Genomic DNA, 25,928 nt, shown 5'->3' with positions numbered 1-25,928 from the left:
GCTTATTTTAAGACGTGAGACGTAGTGGCGAGTAATAATGGACACGTTCTTGCGAATAAAAATTATTGGACACGTTTGATGGTTATGAAATCGGACACGTTTGGGGAAATTGAATATTACGGACACGTTTTAGGAGAATATACTCGTTTGGGAGAATCAGGCACGTTTGGGAGGCAGGACACGTTTGGGAGTGTTACATGTATATTTCAGAAGAATCCGTCATTTTCATTGGCCAACAACAATAGGGACACTCTCCTAAATCAAATATTATTTCCGTGTAAAATAGACTGTACCAGAGGCGGATTTAGGGGGGGGCAGGGGGCCCGCCCCCCCTTTTTTTTTGGGAAAAAATTTGGTTGCTTATATAGGGAATCACTGAAGCGTGACTGGAGCGGGGCCCCCCTCTTAGGTCAGTCAGTGGGCCCCCATTTATGAAAATTTCTGGATCCGACACTGTGTACGTGCTATGCGCGTTAATGTTTAAATAATATATAGAAATTCAAACGAAAAAACATTTTATAAATATTGATTTCATACTATTAGCACAATGAAAATAAGAATTGAATGATTCTTTTTTACAATTTTATAGGAATCGTATAGATTTATAAAATGAACTGCTTCTGCGCTTCATACAAAATGTCTTTTGGTCAACACTTTTACTCCCCAATGAAATTTAAAAAATGAGCATCAAATTCTAAAAAAAAAAAAAGGTCCTGAATAGTTTTACATCTTTTATCATGCATACAGTTAGTCAGGAATTATACATTTGTATCATGCATACAATTAGTCAGTAATACATTTTTTATTCATGCATACAGTAATAAATTAATTTGGTGTATTTAGTTACTGTCTTCTGGTTGGTTAAAAGTATTACTTTTATTTCAATGTCGTTAATTTTTATGGCGGACACGCCAACTCTGACGTTGTGTATTCATACGCCAACATGTTTGTACGTTGTTATTGTTAATATGATTAATATAAAAAGTTCTTTGAGCCTTATTTTTTATAGAAATTTATTTATAATGAATGGCAATAATTCATTTTGAATTTATTGAACCATAAAAATTATTTTTTGACTCTTTTCACATTTTACATAATTCGCGAATATTCAGTTAAATGTGAAGAGTCAAAACTTAATATTATAGTTCAATAAATTCAAAATAAATTATGGCCATTCATTAAGTATTATATGTACCACGCTATTTACGAGTTAACATATTTAAACGACAAATCCGCAGGATGAGTTCGTTTGAATATGTTAATGAGTAAGGCGTGGTGTATATGTTTTGTAACATCATTCACAAGTGGCCTTGTCACGGAGCTGTTATAAGGCACTGGCTTTTAAGACTCGTGTTCATATATACATATTTATTATAAACAGGTTCAAAATATACACTTGAATTAATTTACATTGCTTTATATCTAGACACATCCATTCACTCTCATTAACTATTAATCTCAACTCTCCCGCAAGATTATTCAGATGTTCAAATGTAAAATGGTATTACATGTTATTCAAATCCGAAGTTTTTGTGTCGCCAAAATCAGAGGATGACGAGTAAATGTGAAGCGTCTAATGTTAGTTGATATGGAATCAACAGTCAGTAGGCATGTATCGGGAGTAAATAATGTATGTATCACTTCGGAGTCGGGTGATAAATTCAATTCAAGATTGGAAATTAGTGTGATTTTGTGTATTATATGGTTTATGTAGTAGATAGTATTTTTTCTTATCAGTGTATTACCGGATTAGATATTCTGTGTGATTTTTCATGCAACGTAGATTTAGGAAACTTTATTGTGTTAATGAAAATGTTTACCGTATTGATGTTGTTTTGCGTCATTGGGCTCCAAGACAGTAGAAAAACTTTCGATCAAGCCTTGAAAGAAATTTGTAAACTTATAGAACAGCATACCATCCTGAAACAGATGGCGTATTGGAACGTTTAACGGAACATTAATCGCAATTTTATCAATGTATGTTAGTGGACACCAGCGTGATTGGGATACCTTTATTCCTTTTGTTTTGTTCGCTTACAGAACTTCGTAACACGAAAGTATACAAGAGACTCCGTTTTTCGTAATGCATGGCCGTGATCCGGTACTACCAGTGGAAGCAGTGATGTGTCCGCCTACTAGAGCTTTCTTACAAATTGACGAAAGGTACGTATGCTTGACGAATCATACGTAATACTCGTTTAAGGGATCCTTTATTTTGACATATTTAAATAATAGTCGTGGAACTTCGGACAATTATCCTACATGCAACGACAGTTATTAAATTGGACTTTTCCGATATATTTATAGGATGTCGGGACGTACAATATGTTAAAATATGATACCACCAGGTCGGATGAGATAACACTACAAAATATCCTAAATATATCTAGTAGTCAGACAAAAAAAAATGCCCCTAAAAAACTAAAACCCGACCCCTCCCCTACGTATACTCTTCAATATTACAATGTTTTGAATCATCGCCCCCCCCCCACCCCCCCCCCCCTTTAATGTGTATATATGATATACCGGGGCAATGGAACGAATATTTTAGCGTATAATTGCGTTTTGCCTATAGTCCTCAACATTCATCAAATATTAGCCACTGGACGATAAGTGATAACTTCGCGTCTATCTTCCAAACATGTGTATTATTAAATCGTCATTATAAAATCCACAATGTATATGGTGTAAAATCGTAGATTTATTTTCTTGATATACAAAATTTGTTTTTCTAGATTTATTCAACATTCACATTTTTAAAAACATGTATCATCATTTTTGTTTAGCAAATCTCGATATTCCACTTTGACAATTTGCTGAAAGTGTACTATAAAAAATAAAATAAATGTGAATCTTGTCGTTAAATTTAGACTAACGTACTTCAATAATGCCATTGAAAAGTTAATCGTGAAACTCGTGCTTAAAAATTTCCCGCGGAAATGTGTGTTCTCGTGGTTTACGTAAGTAAGTGTATTTGACACTATTTTTCTCTGTTTGATTATATTAAAATCGTGTATTATTTGCAATATTATTCTTTTTTGAAAAATAAACTTGATTTAGAAAAGAATGCTGTTTTACTGGATAAAACACAGACTCTTTTAACTGTTATTGTGGAAATGAAATACGTGCTCCCTTTACGTTCGTTCGTACCTTTCGTCAATTTGTAAGAAAGCTCTAGTACTATAACGTATACCTCGAGTGACGATTATAAATCAGAAATGGTAACTAGACTGCAAGAGGCATTTACACTAGCCAAAGATAATTTACAGGCAGCTCAGCGGAGGCAAAAAGAACAATATGACTTGAAGTCTGATGTGATTAATTATGCTATTGGTGAAAAGATATGGGTTTTTAATCCAAGTACAAAACCAGGACTATCTACGAAACTGTTACATAATTGGCATGGACCATATATAATTATTGATAAACTTTCAGATGTGAACTATAAGATTCAAATGTGTGATGCGAAAAAATCTGAACAAACGGTACATGTTTATCGTATCAAACAATTTGTTGATCCTGATGATAGGCCCATTACAGATGAAGGAGATATTAGTTCGAACATAGATTAAATTGAAAATAATGACAATACAATGGTGAAAATTTTAGATACAATGCGATCACGAAATGAGTCTAAGAGATTAGAAAAACATTATTTTGTACAGTATGAGAATGGTGAAACCAAGTGGGTAAAAGAGAGTGATATTAAAGATTTTGCTATTATAAATGATTTTCATATTTCAAACGAGAATGCATACTACTTTGAATTTGTTAAAATGTGTTTTAGAAAAGAAAAAAAAGATATTATAATTAAAAAAAAAAAAATAAAAAAAAAATATTATTGTGTATGTATATAAATTCATGATGTATGAGTAAGAGTGTGTTTGTGTGTCGGGACGCCACAGTTAATTGGGAGGTATGTCATGGGGTGATTTAAGTTCATTGATTTTCTCGGGCCTGAGAGTTTTTAGAACAAAATATAACGGCTCTGGTTTGTCATAAAAAAAAAAATCTTAAAAAAAGAGATTTTCCCCAACCAATTTTTATTGCATTTATTAAATGCATTGGCAAAAATAATCCGGCTCAGGTATGTATAGCCCCCAGCCTCCCTTGAAAATTAAATGGTGTGTTCCTAGAACTGAAACATGGATCAGAAGCCTTCTCTTTTTTTTCATGAAACGTCACTGGCCGAGTTTTCGTTGAACTTTGTGAAGTCATGGACGGAATTCTCAGAAAGTAGAAATCCTATCTGTAAAACAAACGAAATCCTTGTCTTCGTGCATTCACTGAACTGTCAACCACATGGAAGCGCAAAACAAAGAGGCGGAGGTTAAAATTATGGTTTAACATAAAAAATATAAAACCATAGTCCAAGCTCCGCCTATCTACATGAAGTTGCGAGGGAAAAGTATGTCAGGATTCTTTTTAATGGAATAACTTATCAATCTTTATATTAAAACATGGTTTTTCAAAAACCGAACTATTAAGCAGATTATCACGTAAAAACTTCAAAGGAAAAATGTCGTATTATGTTACATAAAATATAAAATTGAGAATGGAAATGGGGAATGTGCCAAAGAGACAACAACCCGACCATAGAGCAGACAACAGCAGAAGGTCACCAACAGGTCTTCAATGCAACGAGAAATTCCCGCAAACGTACATGTATTATGTTACATGTACATTTTTATCATGCATACAGTATTTCTGTACATGTTTCAATCCCCAACCCACATATGCATTGAGGGCACCACTGACATACCGTTGACGGTCTAACCTCTTTATTCCTCGAGGGTATCACCAGCCCAGTAGTATAAATTATCATTTTTGACATGGTCATAATTATAGATTAAATGTTTGGAAAACTGTGAATTTTTTAAATGGAAAGGCTTTTCTATATCAGGAATAGATTACCTTAGCTGTATTTGGCAAAACGTTTAGGAAATTTTGGTCCCCAATACTATTCAACTTCGTACTTTATTTTGCCTTTTGTTACATTTTTTATTCGAGCGTCATATGATAAGTCATTTATAGATGAAACGCGTATCTGGTGCAAATATAAATTTTAATCCTGGTATATATGATGAGTTTATTTTTCAGATACAGTGACTACAAAGTTTGGGATTTAACAGTCTTTGTTTAGATTGGTCATGCTTTCTGAATGAATAAAGATGAAAATAAGGGGGGACGGGGGTAGTGAAAGATCATAAAGTGAATTGTAATGTGTAGTAAACTCTGCACTATAATTTAGGTACATATCTCTTTAATTATTCTTCCTCTGGGCATATTCTTGAGGGAAAGAATAGAAGTTAACCTATTATATACAATAACCTTTTAATTTATGATTTGTAATAAATACATTTAAAATTATATGAAACGGAACTAAAACTGTAAGATACAAAGTCATGTTGGATGCACGACAATAAGACAGCAATCAAACGACTTGAACCACCTTAGTGAGAGGTTTGAAAAGTCTGTAATCATCACTGTTAGATAAGATACCCTCTCGAACTAAAATTATAACTGAATTGCTGTGCAGCTATATAGATTTACATAATAAAAAGCAAATATGGTAAGTTTTGGTTGATGCAGTCAAAAGATTTTATTACACGACTCAGTCTGAAGTATAAAAACTACTGATATTTGTTAATGATTCAATATTTTGAATAAAACAAGGACATGCTCATTGGAGGATCAAGGGAAGGGGGTCCAGGGGTTGGAACCCCACTTTTTTTTAAACATCAATGCATATGAATGGGAGCATATAGTTGGACCCCCAGCCTGGATCTAGCTGCCCCTGCATGCTGGCACTATAAATTAGTGTGAACAATTACATTTTTTTTCCAAAATTGCTGTTACTTGTATATTACAGTCCCTCTAGACCTAAAATTAAAACTGAAGTACTGTGCAGCTATATAGATTTGCAGAAAGAAAAAGCAAATAAAGGCAGTTTAGATTGATGCGGTCAAAAGATTTTTGTTAAACAGGTCGTCCGAGGTATGAAAACTACTCGTAAACAGATATTATATTGGTTATTGAGGTCCGATAATTTTGTTTTGTGATAATGAGCCATCCTGACTCCCGGAATAACAAATGTAAAACAATTCAAATAATAATGCCCCCCCCCCCCTTAATACTAACGGCCTAATTTATGTACAAAAATTGAGAGAAAAACAAAAATTTATGTAACACATCAACAAAAGAAAATCACTGAATTACATGCTCCTGACTTGGAACAGGCACATACATGCAGAATATGGAGGGGTTAACAGGTTAAACATGTTCTCTAAGGCAGCAACCATTTGATTTTCTAGGGAGGGGGGGGGGGGGCTATGAGTTTTTTTTTCTGTACAAACTTTTTTTTTCGACTTCGGCGAAGAACAATCTATTTTTTTAGCGACAAACCGAAAACTTTCAATTTTAGCATTACATATAGTGGCAGCTGAGGATGAAACAAACAATTTTTTTTTCTCAGGGTCCAAAACAAATTATTTTTTTTCACCAAAAACTGGAAACAAACTTTTTTTTCCAAAAAAAAACATAGCCCCCCCCCCCCCCCCACCCCCACCCCCCCCCCCCCCCCCCGAAAATCAAATGGTTGCTGCCTAAGTCTTGCCGATTATAAATCTGAAATAAAACCGGCAAAATAGCAAAACTCTATATAATTTAAATCGCTTTTTTACCCAACCCTGTATATTAAGGCAAAGTGTTCTTAAAACTTACAAATCAACTCTAGCCGTAGAATTTATAAATCAATTTTAGCCGTAGAATTTATAAATCAATTCTGGCTGTAAAATTTATAAAAATCAATTTAAGCCGTAGAATTTATAAATCAATTTTAGCCGAAGAATTTATTAATCAATTTTAGCCGTAGAATTTATAAATCAATTCTGGCCGTAGAATTTATAAAAATCAATTCTAGCCGTAGAATTAGAAATCAATTCTAACCGTAGAACTGTTCTAGAAGTAGAACTGACCAAATATCTGGTCTGTTCTAGAAGTAGAACTGACCAAATATCTGGTCAGTTCTAGCTAGAACTGTCAGGATCAGTTCTAGGGTAGAACTGTCAGGATCAGTTCTAGGTAGAACTGTCCAAATCAGTTCTAGGTAGAACTGACCAAATCAGTTCTAGCTAGAACAGTTCTAACCTAGAACTGACTAAAAGGTGTCAGGCTGACAGTTCTACGTACTGTTCTAGAACAGTTCCCCTGACAGATTTAATGAGAGGTTAGAAGTGATCTCCACTGTAAGATTAGATAAGATAAGAAAACTTTAATTGATTCGGCATAAGTACAACAAATGGAAGTGTTTAACGACCTTGACTGGCTTTTCAGCCCTCGCATGCACGGTCGGTCGGCATAAGTACAAATATTCAACACAAGCTCTAAGGAGCTTTTGACCGAATATACACATATAAATAACATAAAATCAGTTGAATCTCACTTACATACAATGTTTTGGAGTGTTATTAACTATGGTGTTTCAATCTGGGTACAAAACATATCCCGTGTATTGCTGCCGTACAAAATCGAGCAGCTCGTTTCTTTATGTGTGTAGGACGATATACGCCCAATACAGCCGTACATGGGGATTTTGGTTGGACTCCGGTTATAGTAAAACAATGGAAATCTGTGCTAAATCAGTGGAATAAACTTCGAAATTTTGGTTGGGGACGGTTGAATAAAAGGGTCTTTGTATGGGCTGACAATCAAGCCTTTTCAAACTCCAAAAACTGGAATTTTAAAATAAGAGACAAATTTAAAACGTGTGGAATTTTAGAGCGTTATAATATTTATGATGAAAACCTACAATTTTGCGAAATAAAAGACACTATTTGGCATTCTGTTTTAAATGAACATATTTCCAAATGGCATGAAGATTTAAACAGAATTGGCGCAGTTAGAGGAAACAGACAAAACAAGCTACGAATCTACAAACAGGTTAAAAACACTTTTGAAACTGAGTCATACCTTAAAGTGAACATGCCAACATCGTACAGAAGTGCATACGCCAAGTTTAGGTGTGGAGTAGCACCAATCCGCGTCGAGACCGGGAGATACGAGAATCTACGATGGCTAGAACGAACTTGCTTTTGCTGTCCTGACTCCATTGAAAACGAAGAACATGTACTTTTATTTTGCCCACTGTATGATGATATTAGGGACAGTTGTTTTAATACTTTAAATATTAATGGTTTTGATAATTTTTCTAGTCAAGATAAGCTATCTGTGATTCTAGGTGGTTTAAACAATATACGTTTGTGTGCCAAAACCTGCAGAGACATTTTAGATAGGAGACGTAGATTTTTATATACTACATGTAGATAGTTTTGTGCTTGTTTTATTTTTGTTGTTGTTTTTTTTTTTTTTTTTAATATATTATGTATTTTAATGTTTTAAGCGATGTGAAATTTGTTTCTAACTTGTGTAAATAATCGTCTCTCATAATTCTATATGAATGGCTTTTACATATGTGTAATTTTTTTTAATCTATGTGTTATGTATTGCTTTGTAAAAGGTGAGACGTTAATAAAATATTATATTGTATTCTATTGTACATAGCATGCAATAAAAATAAGCAACAATTTTAGAATAAAGTAAAGCATGCTAGACTAGAGTAACCAAAAGCATATGTATATATATATATTTCGTTGAAACGATATTTGAAGCCCCCATCACTGTCGATGAATCTTGTCTAATTGATATTCGCGCCTTTTCAATGGTCCGTGATTTTTAGAAAATGGGCGGGGTTTGAATGGCCCAGGAAGGGGTTTGAACGGCCCGAACCAAGGGAATATTTTTACTGAAAGTTGTAATTGGTCTCGTGAGGTTAAGGCCGGTGCTTTTAACAAAGGCTATGGTTTAATTTACGAAACACCACAAACCTATCCAAAAGATATTTAATATCTTTAACTAATACCAGGTTTAATCCAACATTTTTTTCATAAGGAAAACTGTGACATTTGTTTTCAATTCGTTTGAAATATATGTGCGTATGATTTTGTCATTTGAGAAGGGACTTTCCGATTTGAATTTTCCTTGGAGTTTGGCATTTTTGTAGTTTTTACTTTTTCTAGATGGCAACATTATGTTGTCTGTCTTTTTAAGCTTGACTGGTTTGATTGTCCGTCTCATACGGTTTCTTCTCCTCGTTTGTTTTTTTATTTTTTTTATTTTTTTGTCTATGAATATAAGATTATCCAATAGTAATATAATTCAACTTATTTCAGATGATGTAGAAGTGAAAATAAAGAAAAATCATGACTTACTAATGAAAAAACAGAGCATTTCCGCCACTGAGATCCATTCTTTGACCATACTGGGCAATACTCTCGACGGAGAGATGGCGAAACTGAAATCAGAGGTTCAAACAGCCATTGAAAAGGGTTAGTATGTTAGATTTATTTCCCAAAAGATTACCTGACCCAATTACCAATTTTTAGGTAAGAGTAATTGGTATTGGAATTATAGAAATCACGTATACATTTTTTTTAATACATATACATTCATTCTTTTTTGTCTTTCCGAATTGATTATGAGATTTTTATGTCCCACTCAGGTGCATAATGTTTTTCGGTCTGTGCGTCCGTTTGTTCGACAATTTGTCCCTCTTCATTTTCAATTTTTTTTGTCAAGATAGTGTTGTTGAAGTTGAAGACAAATGATCATCATTTGTCTTCAACTTCAACAACACTATCTTGACAAAAATTTAATCAACTTGAAACTTAGTACACCTGGTCCCGGTTGTTCAAAAGGCTAGATAAAGTGATCCACTTGATAGGTTTGTCAACAAGATAGATATTTACTATCCAGTGGTTAAATTGTATTGTTTAAAAACTGGTTACGGATTGTCCAGCTAACTACTGGACAAAACACTATCCGGAGAACAACTCCCATAACTCATAGGACTTCCTGTCAAACATATATTGATGTAAACATGAAATTTGGATACATCTTTACCTTCAGAAACATGTGTTTTGTTTTATAAATGACGAAGTCGTCGCCCTGGAATGTATAACTATAGGCTGTTCATTGACGCTTTTATGAAAAAGTGCTTTCTTTCACGTCCGCATATCTATCAAGTATGGTATGCCAAGTTAACATTAAAGGCAATTATCATTGATGGCGAAAATTATTTACAAAACTGTATGTAATAATTACCTACATTTTAGTTCATACGACGTAAGAATTAAGCCCCCTTGTTCCGTTTTAATTATTTAATTTTGTAAGTGTAACAGTAATATAGACCAAACCAAAAATACAACTGTGTCATGGTCATATTGATAGTTTTTTTTTATCATCTGCGATTGCCTTCTCTTAAATTGCAGTATTATTATGACTTGTTCAAATAAATAAGAAAGACGTTTAGTCTTTCAATCAGATATTCACGCATCAAATACAAGAAACCAAACGAATATTGCTTTAAAAAAAATGCATCAAGTCAAAGATATCATACTTGCAGTTTTGTAAGACAGACACGTGTTTCGTGTTCAAAAAACTCATCAGTGACACTCCAATAAAAAAGTCAAAGGCCATTAAAGGCTAAACGTAAATCAATTAAGAGGTGATGAGTATGTATTACTACTACTAATTATATATATAAGGTTATTGAATTGTTAAGAACATCTAGCCTAACCTTTCGTATTTAATGTAATTTTGAGACATTGCTTGTGTGTCTTTTTTTATATAATGATCACTTTTTCATCTATGTATCTCACATGTCATTTATGCATAATATCTCTCAATTAACGAAACAGATATATTTACAATAGTTCGATTAAATAACTGTTATTCATGCATTTTTTTCGGAAAGCTCATTTCTTTACCAAAAGCAAATTTTACTTGGCAAAGTTGTTACAAATGTAAAAGATGATTTTTGAATATTAAATAGAGAGAAGTTTTTTTCAGATGTTGAAGTTGGTGAAAAGGGTTTAAAGGGCGACTCGGGCAGGCCTGGTCTAGATGGTGCTAATGGAAGAAGAGGAGAACCGGGCTTAAAAGGTGAACCATTGCTTATATTATATCCAATCGGCAGTCCTCGAGTGACTCCGCTACTCTCCTTCTATGAGGTACAAAATTGGCCGAGTTGGGACGAATGATATTATGTCAAAGCTATCCATAAACAAGAATGTGTCCTCAGTACACGGATGGCCCACTCGCAACATCATTTTCTATGTTCAATGGACCGTGAAATTTGGTTAAAATCTCTTATTTGGCATTAAATCTAGAAAGATCATACCATAGGGAACATGTATACTAAGTTTCAAGTTGTTCGGACTACTGCTTCATCAAAAACTACCTTGGCCAAAAACTTTAACCTGAAACGGGACAGACGGACGAACGAACGGACGAACGAACAGACGAACGAACAGACGGACAGACCAGAAAACATAATGCCCCTCTACTATCGTAGGTTGGGCATAAAAATAGTGTAGGATTTAATTAACCTGTACAATGATCAAGTAGAATTCATAAACAAAATTACGTGTATTCTAGAAAGAAAAAAAACTTGCAAGTTCATGAGATTTATAGAGAATGAACTGAATATCTTGAATTGAAAAGAGTAATTAAAATATAAATCATTCTTTCTTCTGTAATGATTATTTGAGATCAATTATGAGAAGTTTCTTATGAGAAGACCTACTTGTCTTTATGACGTATAACTATTATTGATTATTGATGATTATTACATTATAATAAAATGGATTAAATTCAAATTCTTTATTAACTTTGAGCCTTTCGGCTCATCAGTATAATCAAGTACAAAGTCATGTACAGTGTATACATATGCCATATTACAAACAATATAAACAATATGCATAATAAACAATAGGTGACGTCAGAAGTTTCATCAATACACAATATCTTTATTACAATAAACTTTCTTAATTTAAAAGAGAAATGTATATACTTTCCCAAGTTACAAAGCTGTTTTGTGATTTCACCTGACAATAATTCTATTAATTTAAAAGTTGATGGCCTAGACCAGTAATATTCTTTTTTATATATATTTTTTCGCAAATCAGTATATCTACTACATTGAAGGATAAAATGAAATTCATCCTCTATTACTCCTAAATCACAAAAAAATACAATTTCTTTCATTTCTATTAGTACCAACATAACGTCCAGTTTCAATACAAAGGTTATGTGAAGACAAACGAATCCTTGTTATACATTTACGAAATAGTCCAGGAATGCATTTCTGTAAATAAAATTGCAAAACTACATTTGTAACAACATACTTATATAATCTACACTTTGAAGAAGAATCTAATAAAAATTGTAACTCTTGATTAGCTTGATCAAACGCTATCTTATCAAAGGTAATATGAGCTGTCTACATTTAACCCACAAATTATTCATACCAAGACTATTATATATCAATTTTTTTTTTACATATGTTGCCCAATTCATACATTTTGAACAATTTAACACAAGTTCTTTATAACAAGACCTTAATATACAATTGTCACTAATTAAAATTTTGAACCAACATTTATGTATTCTATAATTACGCTCATACTGCAGTGGCCATGGTAATCTACCTAATTCAAAATAGACCATCACATTTGAGGTCGTTCTTTTGACATTTAATAACATTTTGCAGTAGTCCAAATGGACCTTTTCTATCATAGGAGATTTGTGTACTCCCCATATTTCACACTCATACATTGAATCAAAAGCTTTCAAGTAGTCTACAAAGCAACAGTATAATCTTTTATTTTTACAATTTAACAATCTTTTTATTGAATATTGTGGTGGAAAGTTTACCTAGATTGCTATCAAGGCTTATGCCACGATAGTTTACTGCACCATTAGCATCACCAGATTTATAAAAATTGGTACCAGGATAGCATCTGACCATGATGACGGAAAATATCCACTATTCAATACAGCGTTAACATTTTAAAGAACATTTTATTATTAACAATAACCACAATAAACCTATTTCTCGTATCAAACATAAACTAAAAGAACTAGCCAAGGAATTTGTTTTTGTCCCGGCCGATAAAGCTGCTAATAATATTATTATTGTTTGACGTAAAGTTTACATTGAGGTTCTGAAAAAGGAAATCACCAATTCACCAACATTCCAACTGACTCCATTTTCAGAAAACGAAATCTGTAACAAACATAAACTTTTAGCCACCGCTTTACAAGCAGAGCCAAATACAATGAAAGTCCCAACTATGTATTGGCTTCCGAAGCTACACAAAACCCCTTACAAATATAGATTTATTTCCTCTTCAAGCCATTGTTCAACTACTAAATTGTCTATTCTTCTTACCAGCACACTTGGTACAATTAAAAACCTGATAATAAATTGTTCAAATAAGGCCTTCGAAAATAGTGGAATAAATTACTTTTGGAGTGTCAAGAACTCGTTGGAAGTACTTGATAAATTGCATGCTTATATTGGTGATTTTGAATCTGTTCAAAGTTTTGATTTTTCTACACTGTATACCACATTGCCTCACATTCTCATTAAGAAAAAATTCACACACCTAATTAAATGGGCATTCAAAAAATCAGAATGTGAATATATATGTTCAAACTCTTTTAGGTCATTTTTTAGTAGCAATAAACAAAAAAACTATGTTAATTGGACATGCTTTGATACTATATATGCCCTTGAATTTTTACTAGATAACATTTTTGTTCGCTTTGGGGATTCCGTATATCGTCAGATTATCGGAATTCCAATGGGGACTAACTGTGCACCACTTATTGCGGACCTGTTTTTGTATTGTTATGAGTTACAATTTATGACAAAAATAAGCAAAGACCCATCGAAACAACATCTGATAAACAAATTTAATAATACTTTTAGATATTTGGATGATATTTTGGCTCTCAATAATTTATCCTGTTGAACTTACTTTAAATAAAGCTAATACTAACAATGACCACTGCCCTTTTCTCGATCTTGATATCTATATCACTAATGGAAAGCTGAATACTAAAATTTATGATAAAAGGGATGATTTTTCATTTCCTATCGTTAATTATCCGTTTTTAGATGGTGACGTTCCCTTGTCACCATCTTACGGTGTTTATATATCTCAACTTGTACGATTCGCTCGTGTATGTAACAATGTTTTAGATTTTAACGAGAGAAATTTATGTATTACTGAAAAATTATTACACCAGGGTTTTCGATATCACAAACTAGTCAAAACATTTACTAAATTTTATCATCGGTATAAAGACATCATTCGTAAATATAGCTCAACATGCAGACTTCTAATACGTTCAGGTATTTCACATCCAATTTTTTATGGAAATATTCTTTATAAAGCACAAAGGTGTCAGTATTTACCTCAGAAACTTACAAAACCTTTGAATAGACTTATTAAGAAGGGATATAATTACGATACTGTTGTCAAGTCATTAAAGATTGCATATTTTGGCGTTAATATTGAGTCACTGATAAGGTCTTTGCATCGGAACTAAACACATTTATTCTAAAAACAGTTGTTGGCATGACACAGGTTATGTTCTTCTCATATATGTTATGATGGTATGATACTAAACCCCTAACGGGAAGGATTGTGCCTGAGGTTCATATGATGAAATCATAATCTTTCAGTCAGTTTAATTGAAGTCTGGAGCTGGCATGTCAGTTAACTGCTAGTAGTCTGTTGTTATTTATGTATTATTGTCATTTTGTTTATTTTCTTTGGTTACATCTTCTGACATCAGACTCGGACTTCTCTTGAACTGAATTTTAATGTGCGTATTGTTATGCGTTTACTTTTCTACATTGGTTAGAGGTATAGGGGGAGGGTTGAGATCTCACAAACATGTTTAACCCCGCCGCATTTTTGCGCCTGTCCCAAGTCAGGAGCCTCTGGCCTTTGTTAGTCTTGTATTATTTTAATTTTAGTTTCTTGTGTACAATTTGGAAATTAGTATGGCGTTCATTATCACTGGACTAGTATATATTTGTTTAGGGGCCAGCTGAAGGACGCCACTGGGTGCGGGAATTTCTCGCTACATTGAAGACCTGTTGGTGACCCTCTGCTGTTGTTTTTTATTTGGTCGGGTTGTTGTCTCTTTGACACATTCCCCATTTCCATTCTCAATTTTATTAAAAATAGTACATAAATGTGGTATAATAAAATCCTTGTATTCAATGAAAAATTCATTCAGCAAGTAGTCTGGACCATGGCTTTTGTCCGTTTTGAGTTCATAAATTGCCTTTATAATCTCATCAGCAGTAATATCTGCATCTAACTCATCAAAAACACATTCATTATCAATCACTTCGGGTCTCTTATTGCTATTCGGTACACTTGATACAAGTTCTTTGAAATATTAAAAAAAGCCCGTAATGTTTAAATCACATTTCCTCTGATTTGTTTTCCTAAATAATGAGTAAAATTTTCTTGGATTGTCGTTCTTTAGTTTACACAACATACAGCCTTCCTGTCGTTTGTAACTACGTTTGAGCTTGCATTCATACTTGTAGGCTTCTTTGGCACTGTTCAAATCTATATGACTATTAAATGTTTTTTTACCATTAAAAGTATGTAATTTTTGACAATAATCGGTATATAGCTCTTTACACTTCTGGTCAACCTGGTTTATCAGTATTTACTCACTAATTTTGATAATTTCGCTTTAATTTCGATTTCACTTGTCACATTTGTTAAGCACTGAGTGAACAAAAATAAAAAACCTAGATTTGTAAATGCTAGCAATAACAGATGGCACCCTCGTTCTCAATTGCCATGTCAACGGCAGCCATTTTGAAAATTCAAAGAGCGTATCCCAATGGAACTTTTTTTCATATGCTAAAAGTTCTTTGGAATATTATCATTGACAATGTTTTATGTAATAAAATTTCTAGGAATAGTTTTATATTTAAAAAGCTCCAGGAATATTTGTTATATTATAAAAGTTCTTAGAATATTTGTTATATTATAAAAGTTCTAGGAATATTTGTTATATTATAAAAGTTCCAGGCATATTGGAATATTGGCTATATTATAAATGTTTCAGGAATAGTGGTAAATGGTAAATAGATAATTAAAGTTCTAGAAATATTTATTATATGATCAAAGTTCTAGGAATATATTCTACAATTTCCAAAATAATTTCTAGCTACAAATGTATGGAAGTAAATTTCAAATAATTAAGTACAGGCATTTTCATCTGAAATTTGTAGCTAACTTCATGCTTGACTAATATAATGTATAAGCTAAACTTTCTAAATTGGTACAGACTAATTTAGTTTAGTTAGTCGCAGTAGAGCGTGCAGTAATAAAATATTAAAAAATATGTATTCGTACCTTGTCTAGAATAAGAGCCACCGTTTAAATATGTAAAAAAAAAATGTATTCCTCAGACTCCATTCTTTGTATGTACTACATGAACAGGTAAATGTCATGTGAGGTGAACATTAATTAAGATCTAATCAGGTGTAAAAAATCAAATGACACTCTTATTTAAAGGAACAAATATTATGAAACCATATGATGTTTTCGTTCCAGGAAAATATCTTATGAAGGTGGATTTAATATTATATAATGTTTGTTCCCAAGAACTTTTGTTATCCACAGTTTTGTTCCAGGGGGAACACGTATTATGCAGAACAAATATATGTTCACAGATACACATGCCAATTAACATATGTGTAAAGTTTCAATAAGTTTGGAGCATTTTGAAATCTTGGGCCCAATTGCTGTTTCCATGGTAACGGCGGACATTTTGGAAATTCCAAAGTCGATCTGCATTTCTACCTATGTCAGTAACAATTTATGTGAAGTTTCATTAAGTTTGGAACACTTTCCATGTTTAAAATATTTGCTTTTTCCATGGCAACGGCATCCATCTTGAATATGCCAACCCCAATTGAACATCTGCACATTGTTGTTAACAATATGGCATAGTTCAACTTGGGTTTTATTCAATTTCGAGATCCAGAGTTGCCAAAAAAGTGTGGATGCAATGTAAAAAATAAAATAAAAGAAACGTAGAACTAGATTTGCCATTGCAAGCAAAAGCGGATGGCACCCTTTCCACATTGTCACTAAACTGCAGCCAATTTGAAACTTTGAAACCGTATTTACACATCAATACATCACAACATATTTGTTTGTAATTTTTCAGAAAGTTTTGAGCATTTTTCCATTTTTCTTATCTTTGCAGTTTCCATGGCAACGGCGGCCATTTTGGAAATACCGACGTCCAAAGTCTTATCAATACTTACCATTTACCATTTTAATGAGTTTCTTAAAGTTTGGAGCATTTTCAGTTTTTTGGAAATTTTTGCTGTTTCCATGGTAAGGGTGTCCATTTGAAAATTTCCAACAAAATCTTCAACATTGATTTATGCCATGTTATACATTAATGAAATTTGTTCATGTTTGATCTTATATTCCTCATGTTCCTTAAGAAAATGCTGCTTTGATTTTTATCCAATAGGATCAATGTTAAACTTTTCAACAGTTTCCATGGCAATGGCAGCCATTTTGAAAAATCCAGGTACTGTTAGTACCTCAGGATACCACTCCCTACAATACAATAAAGTTTCATCAAGCTAGGTCTTATAATGAAAGATTTAGAGTTTGCATTTTTTTTTCCACATTTTATCAGTTTCCATGGCAACGGCAGCCATCTTGATGATGCCATACCCCGATTGCACAATTTCATATAGTGGTCCTCATGGTATAGTTCCATCAATATTGTTCAAGGCAATTCTGAGAAATAGCATGGACAAAAAAGTGTAGAAGAATACTAAATAAAAAGAAACGAACATTTACAATATGTCACCCCAACTCCGTTGAGGGTGCCTTAATAACAATACGTCACCCCAACTCCGTTGAGGGTGCCATAATCATAAATAACCATAGGAATGAGATGTGGAGCAAGTAAGGTTATCACATTATAAAGAATATCAAGCTTAACCTTTATTTATCAAGGTAATTTTGTGAATTGCATGTTTGTACTTTTTCATGATGATTACTTTTCCATACTGGTATCTCATATTTCATTTTTGCATATCACCCTCAACTAACAAAACAAAACTTACGTTTTTATAATTCTTAAATATATTGTCGTAAATTATTATTATCTTTTAATAGGAGCACATGGAATAAAAGGAGAAAAGGGAGGACAAGGGGAAAAAGGAAGTCGAGGAGAATCAGGTACATGAATGGGGATACATCATTTACAATTTATCGGAAAGCTCATTGTTCCTTTTGAATTTTCCTCGGAGTTCAGTATTTTCGTGATTTAACCTTTTACTACAACCAAGACGATGTAAAGTTCGAATGCTGGTGGATAATACACCGAGGGCATCATTAACTGGGTAGTTTTATGCATAATAAAAACAAATAATACATATAACAAACCGACTGGGATGTCGGCCATGTTACCAATGTCCTCTTTTGCTGTACGGATGGACTTCCGTTTAAAATTTTCCTTTGAGTTCAGTATTTTTGTGATTTTACATTACTTAAATCGTGGCGAAGTTGTTATAAATGTCCGAGATTATTTTTTGAAAATTAAAAGAGGAAAGCTATTTTTTAAATCACCAACAACATGCGCTTAGATTTGACAAAGATATTCTTCAAAATCTTATTCGTGGTTCGGTTCCAGGGTTCCTGATTTAGTTAAAGAGTATGAGTACGCAATGCATTATCGTTACATCTTATCAATAACAATATAATGGAAGTCACGAATTACTTTGAACGTCACATAAAATGGCCGTTTCAGAAGCTAAAGGATTGTGGGTAATTCAATTGTTCGTACCCCAAAATGAAAATAAGGTCACGGCATTGGTTGTATTTCTATTGTTTAGGACGTTTTTACCCGATTCTGAAACGGCGAATTGTTAGTTCCTCTACGGTAAAAGATGTCTTAGACAATTTCTGTTATTTTGTTGTTTGAGTTTTTGCTTCTTTTGCTGCATGTTGGACATAATGAAATAAGTGGGAACACCAATATAGTCTTGAAAAAAAATCCGAACTCTTAAAAAAAATCTAAATTTGACGTGTGTAAAGTCCCTTGTCAAATTTCAAAATTAAATACATGTATATCATATTAATATATAATTAATTTTACATGGAATTTCAATTTTTAGGGATAGCAGAAAACTTTCGTGGATATTTGAGTTTGTGCTTTTGTCATTAACTGTATACAAGCCTATTGAAAATATTTAATTCGTTGAACATTTGAATTCGTGTTTCACCTGTACCCACGAAACCCACGAAAATAAGTATCCAACGAAAAATAATGAATCCACAGTAACTGTCTACCATTGGTGTTCAATCGTAAAACGTTCGGAGAGCTGATTTTCACTTTAATGTATCAGTAATAGATTTGGTAGCTGCCTCGTAAATAAAAAAAGCAATTGAACAACAGAATATTAACAATAAACGAAATTTAAACAATAATTATACGTTTTTCTTACAGTTAAACCATTGGACTGTTCACATGGATGGGTAAAGTTTATGCACAGTTGTTATTACTTTGAATTTAGTAACAAAAAAACATGGAGTGCGGCAAAGGTGGGTGTAATGATGTTGTATTACCAAGTATTGTCAAGTTCAATATTTTAATTACAAACACAGCAGTTGCGTGTCTTCTATTCAATGTGCTAATCGGAAGTCATATATATATGCTTCAACTGCAACAAAAATATAGTATATATTATAGTAATTCAGGAATCTCATGTACAGTAGTTGTCGTCTGTTTATGTAATTCGTATGTTTTTCTCGTTTCTCATTTTTATTTAGGTTATATTAGACCGTTGGTTTTCCCGTTTGAATGGGTGTACACTGCTTATTTTTGGGGCCCGTTATAGCTTGCTGTCGATGTTAGCCAATGCTCTGTGTTGAAGGCCGTACCTTGACCTATAATGGTTTACTTTTATAAATTGTTATTTGGAAGGAGAGTTGTCTCATTGGTACTCATACCACATCTTCCTATATCCAATTAAACTCTATCAAAGTATGTGGCTGCTTTTATCGTAAAACGTTGAACTATGGCTAGGTTCTCGTAAAACAGAGTATAAGGAAGAGGGTTAAAATCTAACCTTTCATAACTGTTATTATATATGGTCACTATCACGAATCTGTTGATCGGTAGTAGAAGAGGGACGAAAGATACCAGAGGGACAGTCAAACTCATAAATCGAAAATAATCTGACAACGCCATGGTTAAAAATGAAAAGGACAACAATAGTACACATGACACAACATAGAAACTACATAATAAGCAACACGAACCCCACCAAAAACTAGATGTGATCTCAGGTGCTCCAGAATGGTAAGCATATCCTGCTCTACATGTAGAACCCGTCGTGTTGCTCATGTTATAACAAATCCGGTAAATAGTCTAATTCGGTATGTCACATTCACGAAAGGGAAGGGTATTGTAGTTACGACATGAGGAGCATATTCGATATCATTTGTGAAACAGTTATTCCATAACAGTCAACCAACTCGTGATGGCGTCCGTTAAATGTACAAAGGGATGATTTCAACTTCACCATTTGAAACTGTTGGTTTAATAATTTTTTTTTAGCAGCAACCCTCTATCAAGAAAATCATAGAAAATGCATGCACGAGAATATCGTATTAATTGGGAGAGGTATACCCCGTAAGCAGGTGCTGCGGGAATGTTGTTACTTAGATATGGAAAGTTCACAATTGGAGAGCTAAAATCATCTCATTTTCGTAGAATTCGGTTTCTCAACTTACTTACAATATCATAGTTGTTAAATCTGTAATTTTAACAACTGTTCTAATCTCGATTAAGAAATGTTGGCTATGTTTAAATTGGCATGGCGGGTGATATTATGTATGGACCCACACAGTCTTTCAAAATCTAAATATAGCAAATCATCAAAATAGAAAAATTAGATTATGAATAAACGTATCATAGATAACCGGGATTAAATTTCATATTTACGACAGACGCGCAAGTTATAAAGGCCAAATAAAGTACAAAGAGAATTGAGGACAAAAATTCCTAAAAGTTTTGCCAAAAACGGCTAAGGTAATATATTCATGAGGTAGAAAAGCCTTAGAATTTCAAAAGTTCAAAAGTTTTGTAAACAGTTAAGTTTTAAATATGGGTGGTTGAATATTTAAAACACGACACCAATCAAAATTGTTAAGTACGGATTTTGGTTTTAGTGGCGATTGAAAAGACAATAAAAAAGAGAAGAATTACCTAGTGAAGGAAAAAGCAGATTAACAACAATGCCCACAATAACATCAAGAAAATTCAACATAGTGCAATATGAAACTTACGAGAATCATTCGAATAAAGCTCTACATATAAAATCAGGAATTTTTCAAATCATTCTAAAGAAGCAACACAAATTTGTTAATCTGATTATAATAAGGAGTTATATCAGCTAACTTATTATTCTTATAAGTAAAATTATGTTATCATGCTTATTGTGAAAAAGAAAAAAGTAAGATATGTTTCGTAGTAACCAAAACTAAATTATAAGTTGATACATCACCATGATTTGACTAAAACAATTGTAATCAGTTATTTTAACAATGTTGGAAGCTCTTGTAATCAAACTGTTCATGTTGTATTTTGAATTTTAGGATGACTGTCGTAGAAAAGGAGGATTCCTTGTAAAAGTTGACGATGCGGTTGAAAATTGGTTCTTGAAATCTTTTGTGAAAAGTAGTGAGTACCATACATACATCAGTTAATAGGCCCGAGAACACAGTTATTTCGTAGTGCATTTCTTTAAGACAATAAATTCAAATAAAAAAAATCGCACATGCTCTATCTCAAAACGCTTTTTACAGTTTAGTTTACTACTAGTGGGACAAATAATTTCTAAATTATAGAAACTTCTACCCGCTTTTAATATATTGACAATTCTGTGTTAATTAAGGGGTCTAAAATTTAGTTTGACAGCTTCAGGCGTTATCATGAAAATTTGACCTTTTAGAACTGAACCAAATCTCTACTTAACATAACGATTCAGCACCGATTTTTTTTTAACTCAGCTTCCAAATTATTTTAACATGTAATTTGATCCTCTACTTAATCATGTTAATATTTCATGCATTAAATATCAAGAAATAAATTGGGAACGTGTATCAAATTAAAATCCAAGTTATTCACTGTTCACACTAGTGACTATATTCGAAAACCAAAGGACGATAACTGTGTCCTTGGACCAATACTTGTAAAAGTCGTGAGTACCATTAATGCATCGGTTAATACTTGTACGAACACTGTCTCTATTTTTGTAATTTATACTTAATTCCAAAACACAGATTATGTAACATCAAGGATGTAAACCATTACTCTTAAAGATGAATAAATTTACAACAATCTATCTGCAAATCATATAAATGTTTTATACTCCGAACACTACCACTGTGTGTGGAGTGGTTTTATTATACTGTGGAAAACCACTCTGTTCAAGGACGCTAGGTTTTGAGATGTAAACAAAATCAAAAAGGGTATACTGTTATTCGCTCCTTAAGAATGAAAATATTTCAATTTGTTCTATGAACTATCGATGTACTTTTGAAAATTGCATTCAGTCTATTTTCAATTTATATGTTTGATAACCCTTTTGATATTTTCCGTCTCTCCTAACGCCTTAAAGCGGATCACCTCTATACACATTTTAATTTAAGAACCAAAAGTATAAACATATTTCCTATTTTTTTTCAAAATTTTGCAAAAACATTCCGTAAACTTTCGTTTTCACGCAATTCAAAGAAGATTTCTTAAATATTTGGTCTGCTATAAACATAAAAATGGCAGTGAAAAATATACTGCATGACTGCAAGAAACATAAAAACATCTTGATATCAGCAAATGATTTAAAAAAGGAATTCAAAGTTAATTCATTACAACTATTAATGAGAAACTATACAAAGTTAATCATTAAATTGTTACCTTATTGGCTATCCTTATATTTGAGAATGATCTTTGTTTCATTTCAGACACAAACAGTCCGGCAGTTTGGATTGGAGCCAACGATATTAATCGAGAATACAATTTTGTTTGGGACCTCGACAATTCAGGCCTTACCTATACAGCGTGGTCACGTGGAGAACCTAACAATAAATACAACTCGGAGGATTGTGTACAGATGCGTAGATCAGTTGACTACGCATGGAATGATTTCACATGTTCAAAAGCAGAATCATTTATTTGTGAGAAATTATGAAATGCACTATGTTCTACAAATGTTTGTTTATGTATCATATCACTAATTATGTATGTCATTTATTTTTTTAAATGTTTTTATTTGTTTTAGTTTTAGAAAAATGACCCTATTAACTTATCGAAGAACTTCATTGATAGATGTAGTTGGAACCTTTTGTAGAAATTTATTTATGCGCGAGCCAGATGTCCCAACTGGACATTATTACAGAATAGATAATAGTGGTACATCATGAATACAAAAGTGCGTTCATAATCTAAAACTCGCATTGAGGTAACTGGTTTTTTGTTAAACCTTTTAAACAGTCGGAAAGCAAGCTCTGAGAAACGACTGTTGTTGCTACTTTCTTAAGACAACAATGAGACTGATATTAAAACCTGCCATTCTGAAATTGCGTTAATTTCGCGGAAAAAATAATTTGTCGCCAATTTGGAATTTTTTCTTTTGTCTGTTTGTAAATTGCCATTAAGGTCAGAAATAGATTTCCTTTGGTTTTTTAAAGCATGGATGATCATGTTTCTTCTTATTAAAGAAAATAATACTTAAACATGTTAAATTGGCCTTCTTTTAACAATTACGTAACGTCGTTGATCATGTTGATCGGGCTATTTTTGGATAAAAAAAGTAATTTGTTTTTGACCCTGAGAAAAAACAATGTTTGTTTTACCTTAAGCTGCCATTAAATCTAATGCTAAAATTGAAAGAGAAGGATTGTTCAAAAATTGATTGTATTTCGCCAACGAAAAAAAAAGTATGTCTGAAAAAAAATCAATACCCCCACCCCCTCCCCCTCCCCGAAAATCAAATGGTTGCTGCCTTAAATCAATCTCTTTAACAGTAGCATTTTAATCAATCGTATTCAAAGCATGATCATACTGACATGAAGTGTGACTTAATTTTGACTTGTGATCTACAACATAATTGTTGACTTATCCCCCCCAGAAACTGCTCTGAAATACTTTTATATAAATATAAAAATGCATAGTTTTTTCAAATAGAAGAAGAAAAATATTACTGAGTCTTTTTGTTCTTATTTATTTTCAAGTTCATGATTAGCACCATTCATTTATTGGTTTAGTGTGGGTTTTTTATAACTTCAGTTCATTCATTAGAACTAACTTGCATGAAATTAATGACAATGAGACAACTTTTATTGTTATAATTTGTTCATACAAGGATTGCAAACTATTTTTTTTTAAATTAAAATAATGAAGATTTTACATTCAGAATACTTTCATTATGATCTCTTTTAGGTTTAAATGAAAAAGGTAGGACAGGTATCAGTAATGAAAAGGAACTCCTGTTTTTTTATTATTTTAATCCTGTCTTGGTCCATTATTCATGAATGCTATTACCCCTTGTATTAATTGAGTAGAAATTTATTTCTGTGTTAAAATAATTTGGTTACAGCAGTAAAAATACTTACCAAAACATAAATATTAAATTAACTCTTGGAATATTAAATTAATATTAAATTATTATCCTTATAATATTATTTTACTGGGACTGAGTTCTGAAAAGTGATAAAATGTGTTTCTCTAAATTTTTTGGCACATGTTTACAGTATCAGAATATATTTAATAAGATTATTTTATATTTAATGCGTTTCCCTCAGTTTTAGTTTATTACCCCGATTTTGTTTTTTTTTCCATGAGTTTATGAGTTTTGAATAGCGGTATACTACTGTTGCCTTTATTTAATAATATCCACATGTAAATAACAGCATATGGTGCTTGATATAATAATAGTTTGTTCATGATAATGTCAAACAAAGGGACGTAACTCGTGAATTACCATCGGACTCGCTTCGTCAGAAATATCGACACACCGAAGTGGCACATACGCGTATCTTAGCGTATCAAGTGGCACACATTTGACATATCAAAGTCCAAGTTTTGTTACTTAACATAATTTAAATTCAGCATAGCTTCCCGAGATGTTAAGAAAGAAAATTACGGTTTTAATTTTCTGTGACCAATTTTTTTCGTCAACACCTTGACTTTAGACACATTTTGAGAGAAAAAAATTAGTTTAATCCATAATTGAGTTGAGTAATATATGTCTTATATACTCAAGAATGTTCACTAAATAGGAAATTTGTTTAAATTCATGCAAAATACTACAAATTTCAAAAAACGGGCTTCACTTTTTTTGGTAAAAAAATGCCAATATATTGTAATCACATGACGTCCATTGTTGCTTTAAGAAATGGGGTCAAACCGGGGTCAGCTTTCCGACTGTGAAAAGCCCCAAATTTAAAGTTTGGAAGCAAAATGAAATTCAAAAAGACTGTTGTTCCAGCACGCATTGCCTCTAATACAGTGTATTTATTCATTTTCGTAGGTATCAACTTTATGGATTCAAAAAAACTTGCAATTTGTTGATGTGTAACTTCTTTGAGAATATGTCGTTCCTTAGATATTTGAATTTGCGTTTCTGTTGTTACACCGAAATCAACGAAAAGAAGTATACAGCGGAATACAATGTAATATAGTTTCACATGTATGAAGCATCTTATCAACACAAAGAAACTGTATCGTATGTCAGTCACGAAATAGAGACTTTTGAAAATCACAAAGAATAATAAATCTAAGGGGTCAACCAGATGTTTATTTATACAAATTCATTATTGAATATTTAATGAGACTTATCATCGAATAAAAATAAAGAATTAGCAACATTACTAGTTTTATTAATGAAGCAATTTATCTTTACCCTAGCAGTTGGAAAGCAGGTCACGGTTTGACCCCAAGTCTAT

General features: G+C 32.6%; 1 protein-coding gene across 2 annotated transcripts in view; it reads left to right on the top strand.

Annotated features, from left to right (window-relative positions):
- LOC139485890 (collectin-11-like) overlaps window positions 1-25,850 on the top strand; it is a 30,129-nt gene extending 4,279 nt beyond the window's left edge. Inside the window, exons 2-7 of one of the 2 annotated variants that reach the window (XM_071270540.1) lie at window positions 9,231-9,386; window positions 10,909-11,001; window positions 18,093-18,155; window positions 19,426-19,520; window positions 21,579-21,663; window positions 22,947-25,850. In XM_071270540.1, the coding sequence (XP_071126641.1) occupies window positions 9,231-9,386; window positions 10,909-11,001; window positions 18,093-18,155; window positions 19,426-19,520; window positions 21,579-21,663; window positions 22,947-23,173 (719 nt within the window). In that variant the 3' untranslated portion in view covers window positions 23,174-25,850. The remainder of the gene's footprint in view (window positions 1-9,230; window positions 9,387-10,908; window positions 11,002-18,092; window positions 18,156-19,425; window positions 19,521-21,578; window positions 21,664-22,946) is intronic. The other variant, XM_071270541.1, reaches the window with a different exon arrangement.
- Window positions 25,851-25,928: the final 78 nt, after the last annotated feature.

Source organism: Mytilus edulis, chromosome 8 (assembly GCF_963676685.1).
Source record: "Mytilus edulis chromosome 8, xbMytEdul2.2, whole genome shotgun sequence".
Taxonomy (NCBI): Eukaryota; Metazoa; Mollusca; class Bivalvia; order Mytilida; family Mytilidae; genus Mytilus; species Mytilus edulis.
Note: the sequence above shows the minus strand (reverse complement) of the source record. Positions and strands in the feature narration are given on the sequence as shown.